The sequence below is a fragment of the Aquarana catesbeiana genome, linkage group LG13 (genome assembly GCF_042186555.1).
Source record: "Aquarana catesbeiana isolate 2022-GZ linkage group LG13, ASM4218655v1, whole genome shotgun sequence".
In the NCBI taxonomy this organism is placed as follows: Eukaryota; Metazoa; Chordata; class Amphibia; order Anura; family Ranidae; genus Aquarana; species Aquarana catesbeiana.
In genome coordinates this window covers 92391779-92404963 of record NC_133336.1, presented here as the reverse complement: position 1 = coordinate 92404963, position 13185 = coordinate 92391779, and the positions used below count along the sequence as shown (strand labels likewise).

The 13185-nt window shown below is 39.5% G+C and overlaps 1 protein-coding gene and 1 pseudogene across 1 annotated transcript; one reads left to right on the top strand and one right to left on the bottom strand.

Moving 5' to 3' along the window:
- Positions 1-1367: 1367 nt before the first annotated feature.
- Positions 1368-1907, top strand: LOC141116443 (large ribosomal subunit protein uL22m pseudogene; annotated as a pseudogene).
- Positions 1908-9430: 7523 nt separating this feature from the next.
- NKX2-8 (NK2 homeobox 8) lies at positions 9431-11918 on the bottom strand. Its single transcript, XM_073610432.1, has 2 exons — positions 11561-11918; positions 9431-9931 (listed from the first exon to the last, which is right to left on the bottom strand). Exons 1-2 carry the CDS (start codon positions 11700-11702, stop codon positions 9453-9455), a joined length of 621 nt encoding a protein of 206 aa, XP_073466533.1. The 5' UTR covers positions 11703-11918; the 3' UTR covers positions 9431-9452.
- Between the last annotated feature and the right edge of the window lie 1267 nt (positions 11919-13185).

Sequence of the window (13185 nt, the reverse complement as noted above, 5' to 3'; positions counted from 1 at the left end):
GTAGGCTTAAGAGAAAAGTTTTCAGGGATTGCCTAAAAGTTGATAGAGTTGGAGATAGTGGGACAGATTGGGGTAGGGAATTCAAAAGGATGGGAGAGGCTCGGGAGAAGTCATGGAAGTGAGCATGGGAGGAGATGACAGGAGAACTAGACAGTAGGAGGTCTTGGGAGGAACGAAGGAGGTCTTGGGAGGAACTGGGAGGAAGTGTTTGCATCAGTTAAAATGGGTGTTAGGCAGGCCATACATGGTGCAAATGTATTTGGTTGCAGGAAAGAAATTTGCAGGATTCCCCCATCAACACAGACTGTGCTGACAAGGGAATCAGCAATTTCACCGGGAGAAGACAGTGATTATCACTAGTGGCTATAGCAGTCGCTAGCGATAATCACAAGAGAATTCAGCAGGCTGGTTGTACCCAAGTTGATCGATCAATCAACTTGGTACATTCAGCCTGCCCATTCATTCCTGCTGAATCGGCCGAGATTCAAACTGTGTATGGCCGGCCTTAGAAAGACCAGGGTGGAGGAGGAAGAATATGGCCCTTGCAAGCTTATCAGTGGGGAACATAGTGATTGGAATAACTTTTATTGGCCAGGTAGTGATGCCTGCTGGCACCCATAAATATGAGATCATCACCAACCATCATCGCATGTCTTTGAGACAGAAGATTTCCAACTTTGAGGCTAGTTAGTGTAAAGGCAAATCTTTTTTTTTATATAAAATTTTGGATAATGGGGTGAAGGGTTATAACCTCTGTTGAGTTTTTTTTTTCTGTCTCTTTCTCTGTTAGGCAGATTCACCCTTTTATTTGTACTGGTGACCATTGTCAGCTAAAAAGAAGGTGAGGAGGAATCCAAACTTTTAGGATTGTCACAAGAGCAAGAGGTGAGATGCAAATTATTCAGCAGGGATACCAGTTCTGGTAGCAACTGTCTAAGATGGGGATTCCCCTCACTTTGCGTGTCCTGGACAGGAAGTGAATAAAATCCTACAGTGGGATACAAACACCAAAAAAACACCTTGATAAGGGTTTTAAGCCTTTCCTACTAATGGCTCATTCAGACCGGCATTTAAAGTGTTACTAATCCCAGGGACCTGCATTCACTATATCTCGACTTCCACAGTACACAGAACATGGAAATGCAATTATTTTAGTAAATATAAACTGCTAAATACCTTTTCTCATCAGCAGTATATAGCAGTCTTATGACTTCTATCAGTGTCTGGTTAAAGCTTGTAGGAGGGAGAGTAAAGCACATCCAAGATGGCAGCGGCCATAACTGCGTCATTATGCAGGTCATTATTCCGGATCCACCGAGGGGAGTCCGCTGCTGGCAGCCTACTTTCTCAGAGCTGTATTAACATTACTGCTGCTCTGGAGAGACAATGTTGGGAGATGAAAAACTGATTTGTGTATCCACCTCAACTTTCTGATGAGCCTCGAAGGCCAGCAGAGGTATTCCACTGTCAGAGGCAGATCAAATACAGCCCAGATAAGATGTGGTGTTTGGCCAAACTGATCAGAGGGATGTCTATAGACAAGCTATTGCTCAGCTGGAATTCAATGACAAAAAAGGAGCAAAGGTCATAAAAGAGGTCTTGTTTGAAACCCAGAACTTGGCTGTAAGAAATCACCATGTGGAGTACAGGTCCAATCTCTATATAGCTGAGTCGTTTTCTAACAAAGGAACATATCTAAAGAGGATTCGTTACCATGCACGAGGCAGATTCGGCATCATGGACAAGGTGCACTGCCATTACTTTGTCTAGTTGGTGGAGGGTCCTCCGCCTCCTAAAGAACAACCAATTACAGGCTTCGATCAGGCTAAGGACTATGTTCAGCAGCTGAGAAACTGCACGATCATCCACTCCCTGTGACACTGTCATTGCAGATTTTTCTTGGAGCTGCAGTGTCAAACAGTGCACTGCCTTCTTATAACCCGTACTTGTGTTTATAAAATCCTGTCTACAAATGAAATGTATTACGTTAAGTTTTTTAAAGCCATTCTGTTTTTCAAAAAAAATAAATAAAAAAAGCTTGTAGGAGGAGTTTGTCTGGACAGTGCTGATTGGCCCTGTGCCGATCACATGCATCTTCCAAAGAAAAAAAACTCTCTAGCAGTACACACCAAACTGAGCATGTGCAGAGTGCCCCCAAGGCTCTGTACTTGATGCTGTACTCTCTATCAGGAGATGAATTGGGGACTGTGGAAGAAGGGAGGAAGGGGAGGATCAGAGAAGACAGGATCAAACAGCCTTTTTACACAATGCAGAGGATTAACCCCTTAAGTTCCACAGTGCGTATAACAAGCATGCTTTACTGCATATACAGACTGATTTTACTGTTGTGGGTTTAGTAACACTTTAAGCCTGTCCTCTGTGCAGAGCTTCTGACAGAGGAGTGAGCATCCACCTTAGGCAGGCCATACATGGTTTGAAATCCTGCTGAACCGGCCAAGATTTCAACCGTGTATGGGCAGGCTGAATGTACCAAGTTGGTCGATCAATCAACTTGGGTACAACCAGCATGCTGGGTTTTTTTCTGCGATTATCGCTAAAGGCTGCTATAGCCTTGTTTCTGCGATTATCGCTAAAGGCTGTTATAGCCACTAGCAATAATCACTGTCTTTTCCCGGCGGGGACAGCTTAACCCCCCCCCTCCAGGAGAAGACAATGGCCCAGCAGGAGGGATTGCCGCATTAACGCTGCCTGTGTTGATGGGGAAATCAAGCAAATTTCTTTCCTGCAACCCGTGGTTGCAGGAAAGAAGTTTGCTTGTGTATGGCTGGCCTTGGAGTTGCATGCAGCAGCCCATAGAAGTGGCTGCACATGCAGAGGCTGCATGAACACAGTCGCATGTCAAAGTTTGAAATGCAGGCAGGATCGTGTCCACGGATCAGAACGCACAGCCTGTGTGTTTGAATCCGTGTACCCTCTGCTAAACTAATTTAAAAAGTTTTGGCTGTTCAAGCACCTAAACATTTTGCAATGCTTACACAGACCCCAAGCTAAAATGTAGAATATACAGTCAAGATGGAAGAGAAAAATAACTGGATCTAGTACTCAGCTTTTCCAGATTTTATATTTGAAAGTTTGAGAGGCATGTTTATTTATTGTTTTAATCTGATCATAGATCTAAGAAGACGTCACATTTCCAGGAGTAATTCTACTTCTCAGTGTCTCATCTGTCATCTAGATGTCACATAAACATTCAGTTTCCATGAACACACATGTGTATGTGAATGGAGCAGGGAGGGTGGAGGGGGCACAAATAACTATAGTTTTGGCACATGGGCAGGAAAAAAACAGAGATCGAAACAAAGATTTTTTTAATTGATATAAAAGCATGAACGATACTAACATATAAAAGCGCCATCATTTTTCATCTTTGGAGACAGCCGGCAATACATGTCTTTGTTTATATGTTTTGGGCTATATAAGCCTTTTTTATAGCAACTTGACATTTCCATATAAAAATAAAGCAATAGCAGCTTTTTATTCCTTCCACTTCCGTGTCATAGTGAAACATCGCACCTACAGCTAATGAGTGTGCAGCTGTATTTCCACAATGATAACAAAAGATAAAGAAAACACTGCAAGTCAACAGAATAAAGCAGGGAGCAGCACAATAATGGAGTATTTCAAAATATTAACCTAAAGTACTACAATATAGGAGATATATGAATAAATTCTATAAAGATTCTCATAACCAGTGCTGATCTAAGTAATACAAGCAGAGTAAAATGTATCTTGCTATATTTGTTAACTGTCCAATAGAAATAGGTTTTACTGCCCACCCAGCAAATCACTGGAATTCTGGCAGCCTAACCGGGGGGCTGTACACATACAACGGCCACGATACTTTGCTTCATGTTTTTGTGAGTTTAGGTGGGTTTTTTTGTTTTCTGCCCTTGAACTCCCCTAATGTTATCCTATATGTCCATGCACACATTATTACAACCATGTTTCCTCGAAAATAAGCCCGGGTCTTATATTAATTTTGGCAACAAAAGACACAGTAGGGCTTATTTTCGGGGTAGGTCTTAACATGTAATGTGTTGCCTTCGCTCCCCTTCTCTCTCCCTGCCTGACAGGAATCCCCAGTGTGAAGTTGAAATGCTTGTAAAATCCTATAATCCACTCTATTACAGTAGTATATAATGTATAATGTGTGTGTTTCTGTAATATAATTGTGCCAAATACCTTCGTTATAGCACCGTTCTGCACTTCTGACCCGCCAGAGCTCTCTTCCCTGCAATTATATTACAGAAAACACACACATTGTACATTATATACTACTGTAATAGAGTGGATTATAGGAAGTTACAAACATTTTAAACTAGGTCTTATTTTCGGGGAAACATGGAAGTACTTATATAGTGCCATCAATTTACACAGCGCTTTACATATACATTGTACATTCACATCAGTCCCTACCCTCAAGGAGCTTACAATCTAAGGTCTCTAACTCACATTCATACTAGGGCCAATTAACCTACCAGCATGTCTTTGGAGTGTTAGAGGAAACTAGAGCACCTGGAGGAAACCCAGACACAGGGAGAACATGCAAACTCCAGGCAGGTAGTGCCCTAGTTGGGATTCAAACCAATGCCCCTAGTGCTGCCAGGCAGAAGTGCTAACCACTTTGCTGTCCACATGGATGTTTTTAGCAGTTTAGCAGCAGGGAAGCTTAGCGGATGTTTTCTGAATGCTCTAAAATCACGTTCAGGAGAGGGAATTTCAACCACAAAAAACGCTGAACTGTTAAATGTGTGTACACACTGTTAAACGCATCTAAACGCTGGGCGTGTTTAGCACTTCAACGTTTATTTATTTTGTTTACAAAGGGCGCGCTTATTTACTTCAACGGCCAGAATAAATTGCAATTCTGGCCAATGAAATAAATAAACCCAAACTCCAAATGCTGCTAAAGTTGCCTACACTCTGGTTTTAAAAAATGCAGCTTAGGTGAGTTTATATCCCTGATTTTTTTCTGTCAGGATAAACAGCATTTACAAGAAACCAGTGTGCATGGGGCCTAACTCGGGCTGCAGACTTTGACATGTGGCCCCGCCTGTCAAACTTGCCCTATAAGATCAATAGGGCTGCACTGCGACAGCAAGCCAAATGTTTGGCTCTTAGTTGGGTCACAGTCCTTCAATGTAAAATTGCTGTTTAAAAAAAATAAATGAAAAAACAGCCATCGGGAGGTGACAGTAACACCTCCTGAATGCCTGCCAGCCACTGCTCAACCGCCCTCTTAAAAGTGATCCACTGCAGATCACTTTTCTGAGGGTGGAAAGTATCATTGAACGCTTTGGCTCTGAGGAAGAGGGTACACCCTTGAAACGCGTTAGCCATGTGTGATGCCACCTGACCCCTCCAATATCAGGTCCGGGTTGCAGGCGTTCAGAGATGCAGTCTCACCTACAGATAAGCCTCTTTACACGCTCGTTTTTGAGTATGATTATTGCTGTTATAGCTTTTAATAAAATTTACCATTGGTAATGCACAAGGTCGGTGCGCCCTCCTTTCCTCTTTTTATGTTTCAGTTTTAAGAATACCCATTGTTCTGAGGAGGGCAGCAAGACTGCAGGCACTGTTTGATTTAGAGGGTTGGCCGCACCACTTACCCATAGACTAAGCACCCAAGCGCAGGAGATTAATGTTGTTTTTGGGGAAAGTATCACTGTCAGTGTGAAAGAGCTCTTAGCCAGTATCTTTATTCAAATCTTTTATATTTGGTTCTGGATAGAGTAGGGAAGAGTTAGACACTCTATCGAGTGTTTGTTGCTACTGCTAATGGCTACCAGTGCTGACACCTGTTCTATTGACAATGGTGTAGGATAGGATTCCCTTCCCTTAGATCTCCCCAAAAGGACAGAGACAGAAAAATAACCTACCTCTTTCATACTTTAAAAAAAAAATTAAAACAATAACAGTAGATACTCCTTAACCTCCCTGGCGGTATGATTATTTCGGATTTTAGGTGCTGAAAGCCGTACAATTATTTTGCATGGAAATTTGGCGTTTTATATTGTAGGCCTGTAATTCTTAACAAAAACACACTTAAATCTGTCCACCAAGAGTCTAGTAGATATCCCGGGTATGATGAAGTTTGAAACACAAAAACATAAATTATAATATAATAAATAAATATAAATAATTAAAAAAAAATAATATAATAATAATAAAATAAATTTCTCCACGATTCACTATCGCTCAATTCTGCAAGTGTTCTAATTTACTATCGCTGTTTTCTAGTTGGTCTAAAGTCACTTTTGACATAAAGGGACGTTTTTTGGTTGCTATGGACAAGCTCCAGTTTCCAGGCAGAAAGAACAGTATATATAATATAAAACTGCATGCAGAGCATTGGACAAAACACTGGGGACAAAAGGAATGTGAAATAATTTCATACAGTTCTGTAATCTGTAAGATTACAGTACTGTATGTGTTATGATTTTTACTTTTTTTTTTAAATTTGCCGCCAGGCTCCGCCCCATGCGTCGCGACGCTCGCAGGGAACAGAGCCCGGCACAGAGAGGCTTCGGAGGAGGACAGAGCCTGCAGACAAAGCGGGGGACATCACAGGATCCTGGGGACAAGGTAAGTAATGCCGCACCAGGATCCTGCAAAGTAATCCCGAGTGTGGCTCGGGGTTACCGCTAATGGTGCTAAAATTTAACCCCGAGCCACACTCGGAAAAACTGTCAGGGTGGCTACGACTCCATGCACACTAGTGTTTTTTATAAGCTCAAAAAAAGCTAGAAAAAAGTGCTGGATGACAAATGATAATAATGGCATTTTTGCACCAGCTTCTAGTAGCATTTTAGTAGCTTTTTAAAGCTTTTAGGAGCATTTAGGAGCATTAACATTTTATTAGAGTTTTTGCAGCACATGAAGAAAAAAAAGCTAAAAAAAAAACTGTTAGTAGCATTTTAGTAGCATTTAGAAGCAGTTAGGAGCACTTAGGAGCGTTTCAGAGCATTTAGCGTATTTTTCTGCTGGAAAAACGCTCCGAAAAACTCTAAAAAAAAATTTTTGCTACTAGACGCTGAAGCTCAAAAAAAGCTAATAGCATAATGTAGTGTGCATGGACACATAGGATAACACTATTTAGCTTCTTGGAGCAGAAAAATGCTAATAACAGCTTCTAAGGAGCTTAAAAATGTCTTGTCCTTCTGCTATTCCTACAATCTCTTTGGCACAGATAACAATATAGCCACCAAGTGAAAGCATGGAAACATACTTTACTATAGTTTCAGAAATTGTTTTGGCTAATGGTTTAGGACATTAAAGTGGTGTTCCGGCCGAAATCATACTTTTTAAACAAAAATACCCTTATAATACACAAGCTTAATGCATTCTAGTAAAGATAGTCTGTAAACTAAGGTCTGTTTTGTTAGTTTATAGCAGTAGTTTGTTATTTTATAAACTTACAGCAGGCCGTGGCCATCTTAAGTCTGGGCATCTAAAGCCAGACTGTATTTCTTCCTGGATCTCATCCTTGCAGATCTCGCACATGCTCAGTGCAACACAAGCAGTGTAATAGGTTTCAGGTCAGGTTTCCATAGCAACGGCAGTGTCAGAGGAAGTTGCCGCCCCTTCCCAGAAGGCATTGCAAACAGGAAATGATGCGATGGGCCGCGGCCAGGGAGGAGGAAGTGAAAAATGAATATAGCAGATATACAGTAAGTGCTGAGAAAAAAAATTAAAGAATATCCAATTCGTTTACAGTGCACAGTTTAGTGAGGGATGCTGAAGAGTTGTAAAAGTGGGTGGAACTCCACTTTAAATAACAAATTGTTCAGTAGTATTGAGTAGAAAAGAATCAAAAACTCTATATGACCTTTACTATGATTGCCAGGAAATAAGGATTATACGTTTTTATTTTTATGAAAAAGAACAGGTTTTGCTTGCATTATACCAACAAGATCATATTTATGTAAATCATTTTTATTCACGAATGTCCACCTACTTTAACTCTGCAGAAATTATTTTGAACTGTTATAAAATGTATAGATGTGTTAATGGATAAAAACATTAAAGGTGGAATTACATATTTTTTTAAGTTTAGATATGTAAAGGATTTCAAGTTTTAATATTGCCAGACACATTTATGATAGAAAAGTGAAGTAAAAGTGATAGTAACATCAACACAAAAATAAAATATAATAAGTATCAATGCATAATACAAGATACTGTACATTTAAATAAACGTAGGCTACCCATGTAGGAGACGGATATCAGTTACAGTGATTTCTGCAAGCACTGACTATTTAGCTGTGATTGTGAATCATCCTAGGAGTTGCATAGCACTGCTTATGTCTATAAGCTGTTAAAAGGCACACATCCTAAAACCATGAAAACAGTTTTTAAACAGTTCCCATTTAGACGGTATTCATTTTGTAACTATCATAGAATGCTGGGACTTGTAGTCTCCTAGTTGATGGTTAGAACACCGGGGGGGGGGGGATTTACCGAAACTGGAGAGTGCAAAATCTGGTGCAGCTGTGCAAATTAACAAAAAAAAAACTGGAAGCTGATTTCTATGCAGAGCTGCACCAGATTTTGCACTCTCCAGTTTTAGCAAATCAACCCCAGTGTCAACTTGTTTAGCAGGAACAATGAAGTCACTACATTGTACAAGTAAAAATCCCAAATTGCGCAAACCATACATCTGTAAAATTAAGGGTTTCTTTTAAAAGCTACTTTCATCCCAAACTAAGAAATTCTATTTTGGATGACCCTTATTGGGTATAATTAATGTCCTTCTCCTGTAGTTTATGTCTCTACCCTCCTATACAATGCCACAATAGGAGATTTGCTGGATTCCCCTACAGCTGGATGTCCCAGGTATTTTTTATTATTCTGCATTATGGAGAATTCAACATTAGAAGCTTCCTAATGGTCACAATTCTAATAAAATTAGAATGCTGAGGGACGAGGAGCTGTTCTCTGAGTGATATAAGCCTTTGGTTTCAGTTTTGCAGTAAGCTTGAAATTCTTAATAAAAACGGTCTGTTGCCAATATCCTACAAATACAAGACTCTGAAAACTGCAAAAGTCAGTTTATTTGCAATATGTGCAGATATCTCCATGGATTCTATTCAATATGAACATATTTTACAGTTTGCAGCAAATAACATTTTAAATTGCTATAAAATTGCAATAAACAAATAACATCACATTTTAACAGAGGTATATATACAAATACATACATTTCTCATTATTTACAAACTTCTATGAGCCAAATACAAAAATAACATAAAACTATTATTTAGGATTTGGCAGTTTGTTCACCATATTTGTCCTCATCTTTTGTATCACAGTTATGAGTCCATGTTGCTGCTCATGAAATACATGACTACTGTGTCTTGTAGAGTTCTCACAAATGTATAAAAACTATAATATGGAGATGGCGATGTTTTACATACTGTAGATTCCCATTACCATCTCCAGGAGAGACTGGCTGGATGAGCTATATGCTGGTTATTATGGTAGTTGTTAACAAAGCTGAATGCACCTGTAGGTTGCAGTGCAGGAAAGATGGGCATTTTATTGGTAGAGTTGGTGGGGGAGCAGGTCTGGCAAGGCTTACCATCCCTAACCAGTACTGGCACCATAACGTGTTTCATAAGAGGTGGAGAGCTTGATATTTCGGGTTTGGCTCTTTTCATCTTATAGCGGTGGTTCTGGAACCAGATCTTCACCTGGGTTGGGGTGAGCTGGAGGATGTGTGCTAGTTGGTCCCTCTCTGGGGCAGAGAGATAGCGTTGCTGGCGGAACCTCTGTTCAAGTTCCAAGGTCTGCGCCTTTGAGAAAAGGACTCTGCGTTTCTTTTTCTTCTCCTCGTGGTTGTCTGTTTCCTTGTCTGATCTCTGCATGGTGTCTGTGAGAGTGGCCTCTGAACTGCTTTCATCCGAAGCTGCAAAATATTAACAAAAAACATTATTACCCTGTGTATCGTACAGTAAGCATACTATGCTAATAAATCAGGTAAGACTTAGGTTGCCTTAGTCACTGTGGCCAACTTTATCCCACGTTATCATTTGGTACTTATGTGTGCATTCTCTTCCATCTTATTCATGCTTCCCTGATGCTTTACAATAAAAGCAGTATACATGCAAAAAAAGGAAACAATCACAACAAACAGCATTAAAACCCATATTAATGAGTTTATAGACTATTTTCTCTCTATTTTTACTTTTAAAATAAAATAAGTACCATCCATGAGTTACGTTTATGTTAAGTATCATTGTAAGAAATGTTTACAACAATTTACTGTATATTATAAGAACACCCACAGTTGCCTGGTGTCTGGATAAAACCTCTTTGCCAACTCAGAGAAACTTCAGATATGAATGGCTAAGTAGTTAGCACTTTTGCCTGGTAACACTGAGGTTGTTGGTTTGAAACCCAGCCATGGGACTAGCTAATTTGAGTTTGCATGAATTCCCTGTGGGTTTCCTCCAGGTACTCCAGCTTCCTCCCACACTCCAAAGACATGCTGGTAGGTTAATTAGCTTCTGTCTAAATTGGTTAATTGGCTCCTTTCTAAATTGTCCCTTGTATGTGTATGTATTAATGAGAGTTAGGGACCTTATATTGTAAGTTCCTTGAGGGCAGTGACTGATGTGAATGTACAATATATATGAAAGGAGTTGCATAAATAGCTAGTGCTATGGAATACCTGTAATAAATGATATGCAAAGCACATATCAAACTATGAGCATACTACTGGTAGTTTGCTCCTAGCTTGAAAAAGGGCTAAACCTGGCTTGAAATGTTGCTGTTTAAAATATGAGTGTTTTTCTGTGCTGCCATTTTTAATGCAATAAACTTAAAACGCCAATATTTCTTGAAACAGAAAACATGTACAGTAGATGTCTTACATTTTTTTCATGTATACTATAGCAGAAAGTTTTACCTTCCCAAAAGAAAAAATTGACCTACATGGGCATAATGGATACCCTAAGATAATGAGCAATATGATACTCCATTTAGCCTAATAACTAAAGAAATATATCTTAATTTTCCAAAAATTTTTATACTGCCACATTTTCACTGACAGTAGAATTTGTAAAAACGTTGGCAGGACTGCAAGAAGAAGTGTTCTAAATAAGATACAATGAGCATCAGAAAGGACAAAAGTATGCATTGTTGTTTGTATCAAGCATCCTTAAAGAAAGAGAAACAATCCATCTGTTCATCAAAAAAAAATTAAAAGAAAATAGCTTACTCAAAACTCATTTTTACCTTGAAACTGATAAGAGAGTTGTCTTTGTATGCTTAAGGGTTTGCCAGTCCAGTGATCAACCCTTTGGCTGAAACACTCAATCACGTCAAATGAAGGTAAATTAGAAAAAAGAACATTTTGTTTTAAAATGACAGACTGTTTTAAATAATCTATTGTTGGTTTTATGGAGCTTAAATGAAAGTGAATTTAAAAAATAAATAAATATTCTAATGCATGAAGATCAGTCCCATATATTAATGCAATTGTTCTTCATATTTAGCAAAATTAAATATTTGCATGGTGGAAGCTGATACTTACATAAATAGTGGTTTCTGTCACTCTTGACCCAGTCCTGGTAAGATGGGCTCCTGATGTAGTTCATGGATGGCTCTGAGTCTTCATACTCTGGCAGATCCAGAATCCTCCGAACTGTGAAGCTAAGGCTGCTGGTGGAAGACATGGCCAGAGAGGGATGGAGTCCTTCAGAGATAAGAACTAGGAAAACAGCCACAGAATTGGATGGCTCCCTGGAGCTGGTTCCACACTTAGTTCCTTCTTTCTCCCTGTACAGCCTAAATATTAGTATCACTTACTGGGAGATGCTGTTTATATAAACATGCCACCCCATTTACACCCAAACATAAACTAACTGCTTTCAGACCGTCCCTGTCTATGGGATGCTAAGTACCAGTGTGAGTCAAGTGCTTAAGACCCTAATGGAAACAGAAGCCCCCCTCCCTTTACCTTCACTTATCCACACTCCTCCCCAGAGATAACTCTTACCTCCCAATGACAACAGGAAACAAGATTCATCTTTACATATTCTGTCTGATTAGCCCAAAGTGGGAACAGATAATGGCAATTGTTACTTGTGAATAACATCCTGGGTGGCATGCAGTGACCAACATCCCCCTCCTATACTGACCCTGCCCCCCTCTTCTTACACCCCCCCCCCCCCTCGTGTAACCAAGGGATGCATCAAAGTGAGTTACAACCACAAATTAAATAAGTAAAATGATTGATTCAGTTTTATGGGGAATGCAAGGATCTATTCAGATCCTGGAAGACTTGGGCGATAGAGATCGTCAGTTTTGCATTATTCAGGATGTTTTCCAGCAAGATTTCATTTGCATCCACCTGCCCTGCGTGAGATAGGACAGGCAATTCAGGCTGCACAGTTACTATCTCCCCCCTGGACCTGCTGAAAAGAGCCATGCTCCTGCCGATAAGGGCACATATTTACTTTCACTCTGAATAAGAAAGGCTGTCTGAGAGGGAATAAAAATGCCCAGATTATCCTGATAAGAGCCTTGTCTGTAACTTATTTTCTTATGACCACTGCTTTCATTCTAGTCCCTCTTCCTTTCTCTTCCTCCTATTTTCTGTATACAAAGCACTTTTCACTGCAGTTTCTGCCTTGTTTAATGGGACAGTCTTTACACTAGTTTTATATGTTTAATAAAATAACTTTGCAGCACATTTACCAATTAACACAACTTTCCCCTGTCAGCTTCAATCTGATCTGCAGGGGAAAAAAAATCTTTGTATCTAAGAAAAGAAAGAACAATTAAAGGATAGTCACCATGCAGAAAGAAGTAAAGGAAAGCAGAATATGTTGCGACTTTGATAGCAAGGTGTTGATGTATTATTGAGAAGTTTTGTGTAGGTAGGATGATTGAAAAGTAAAAAAACAAAACAGAAATATACCTTGAAACATAACGGAATTTGCCATGTCTGAATTGCTAGATTCATTTTGTTGCCTTCAAAATTTGTATTGATCAACAGGTGAAAAGGAAAAAAATGTAAATAAATAAGAAAAAGAAGCAAGCCCTGGGATACATAATAAAACATAATAGTGCAAATATAATAGTGACACATACAGACAAACTACTTTTATAACTAGTAGTAATAATAAAATATTCCTACTAAAAGCTGGGAATGAG

Excerpts from the sequence above, each read along its gene's own strand:
- NKX2-8 (XM_073610432.1), bottom strand. The coding sequence starts at position 11,702 with ATGTCTTCCACCAGCAGCCTTAGCTTCACAGTTCGGAGGATTCTGGAT. Across the intron at positions 9,932-11,560 it reads TGACAGAAACCACTATTTAT|CTTCGGATGAAAGCAGTTCA; the intron begins GTAAGTATCAGC and ends AATATTTTGCAG.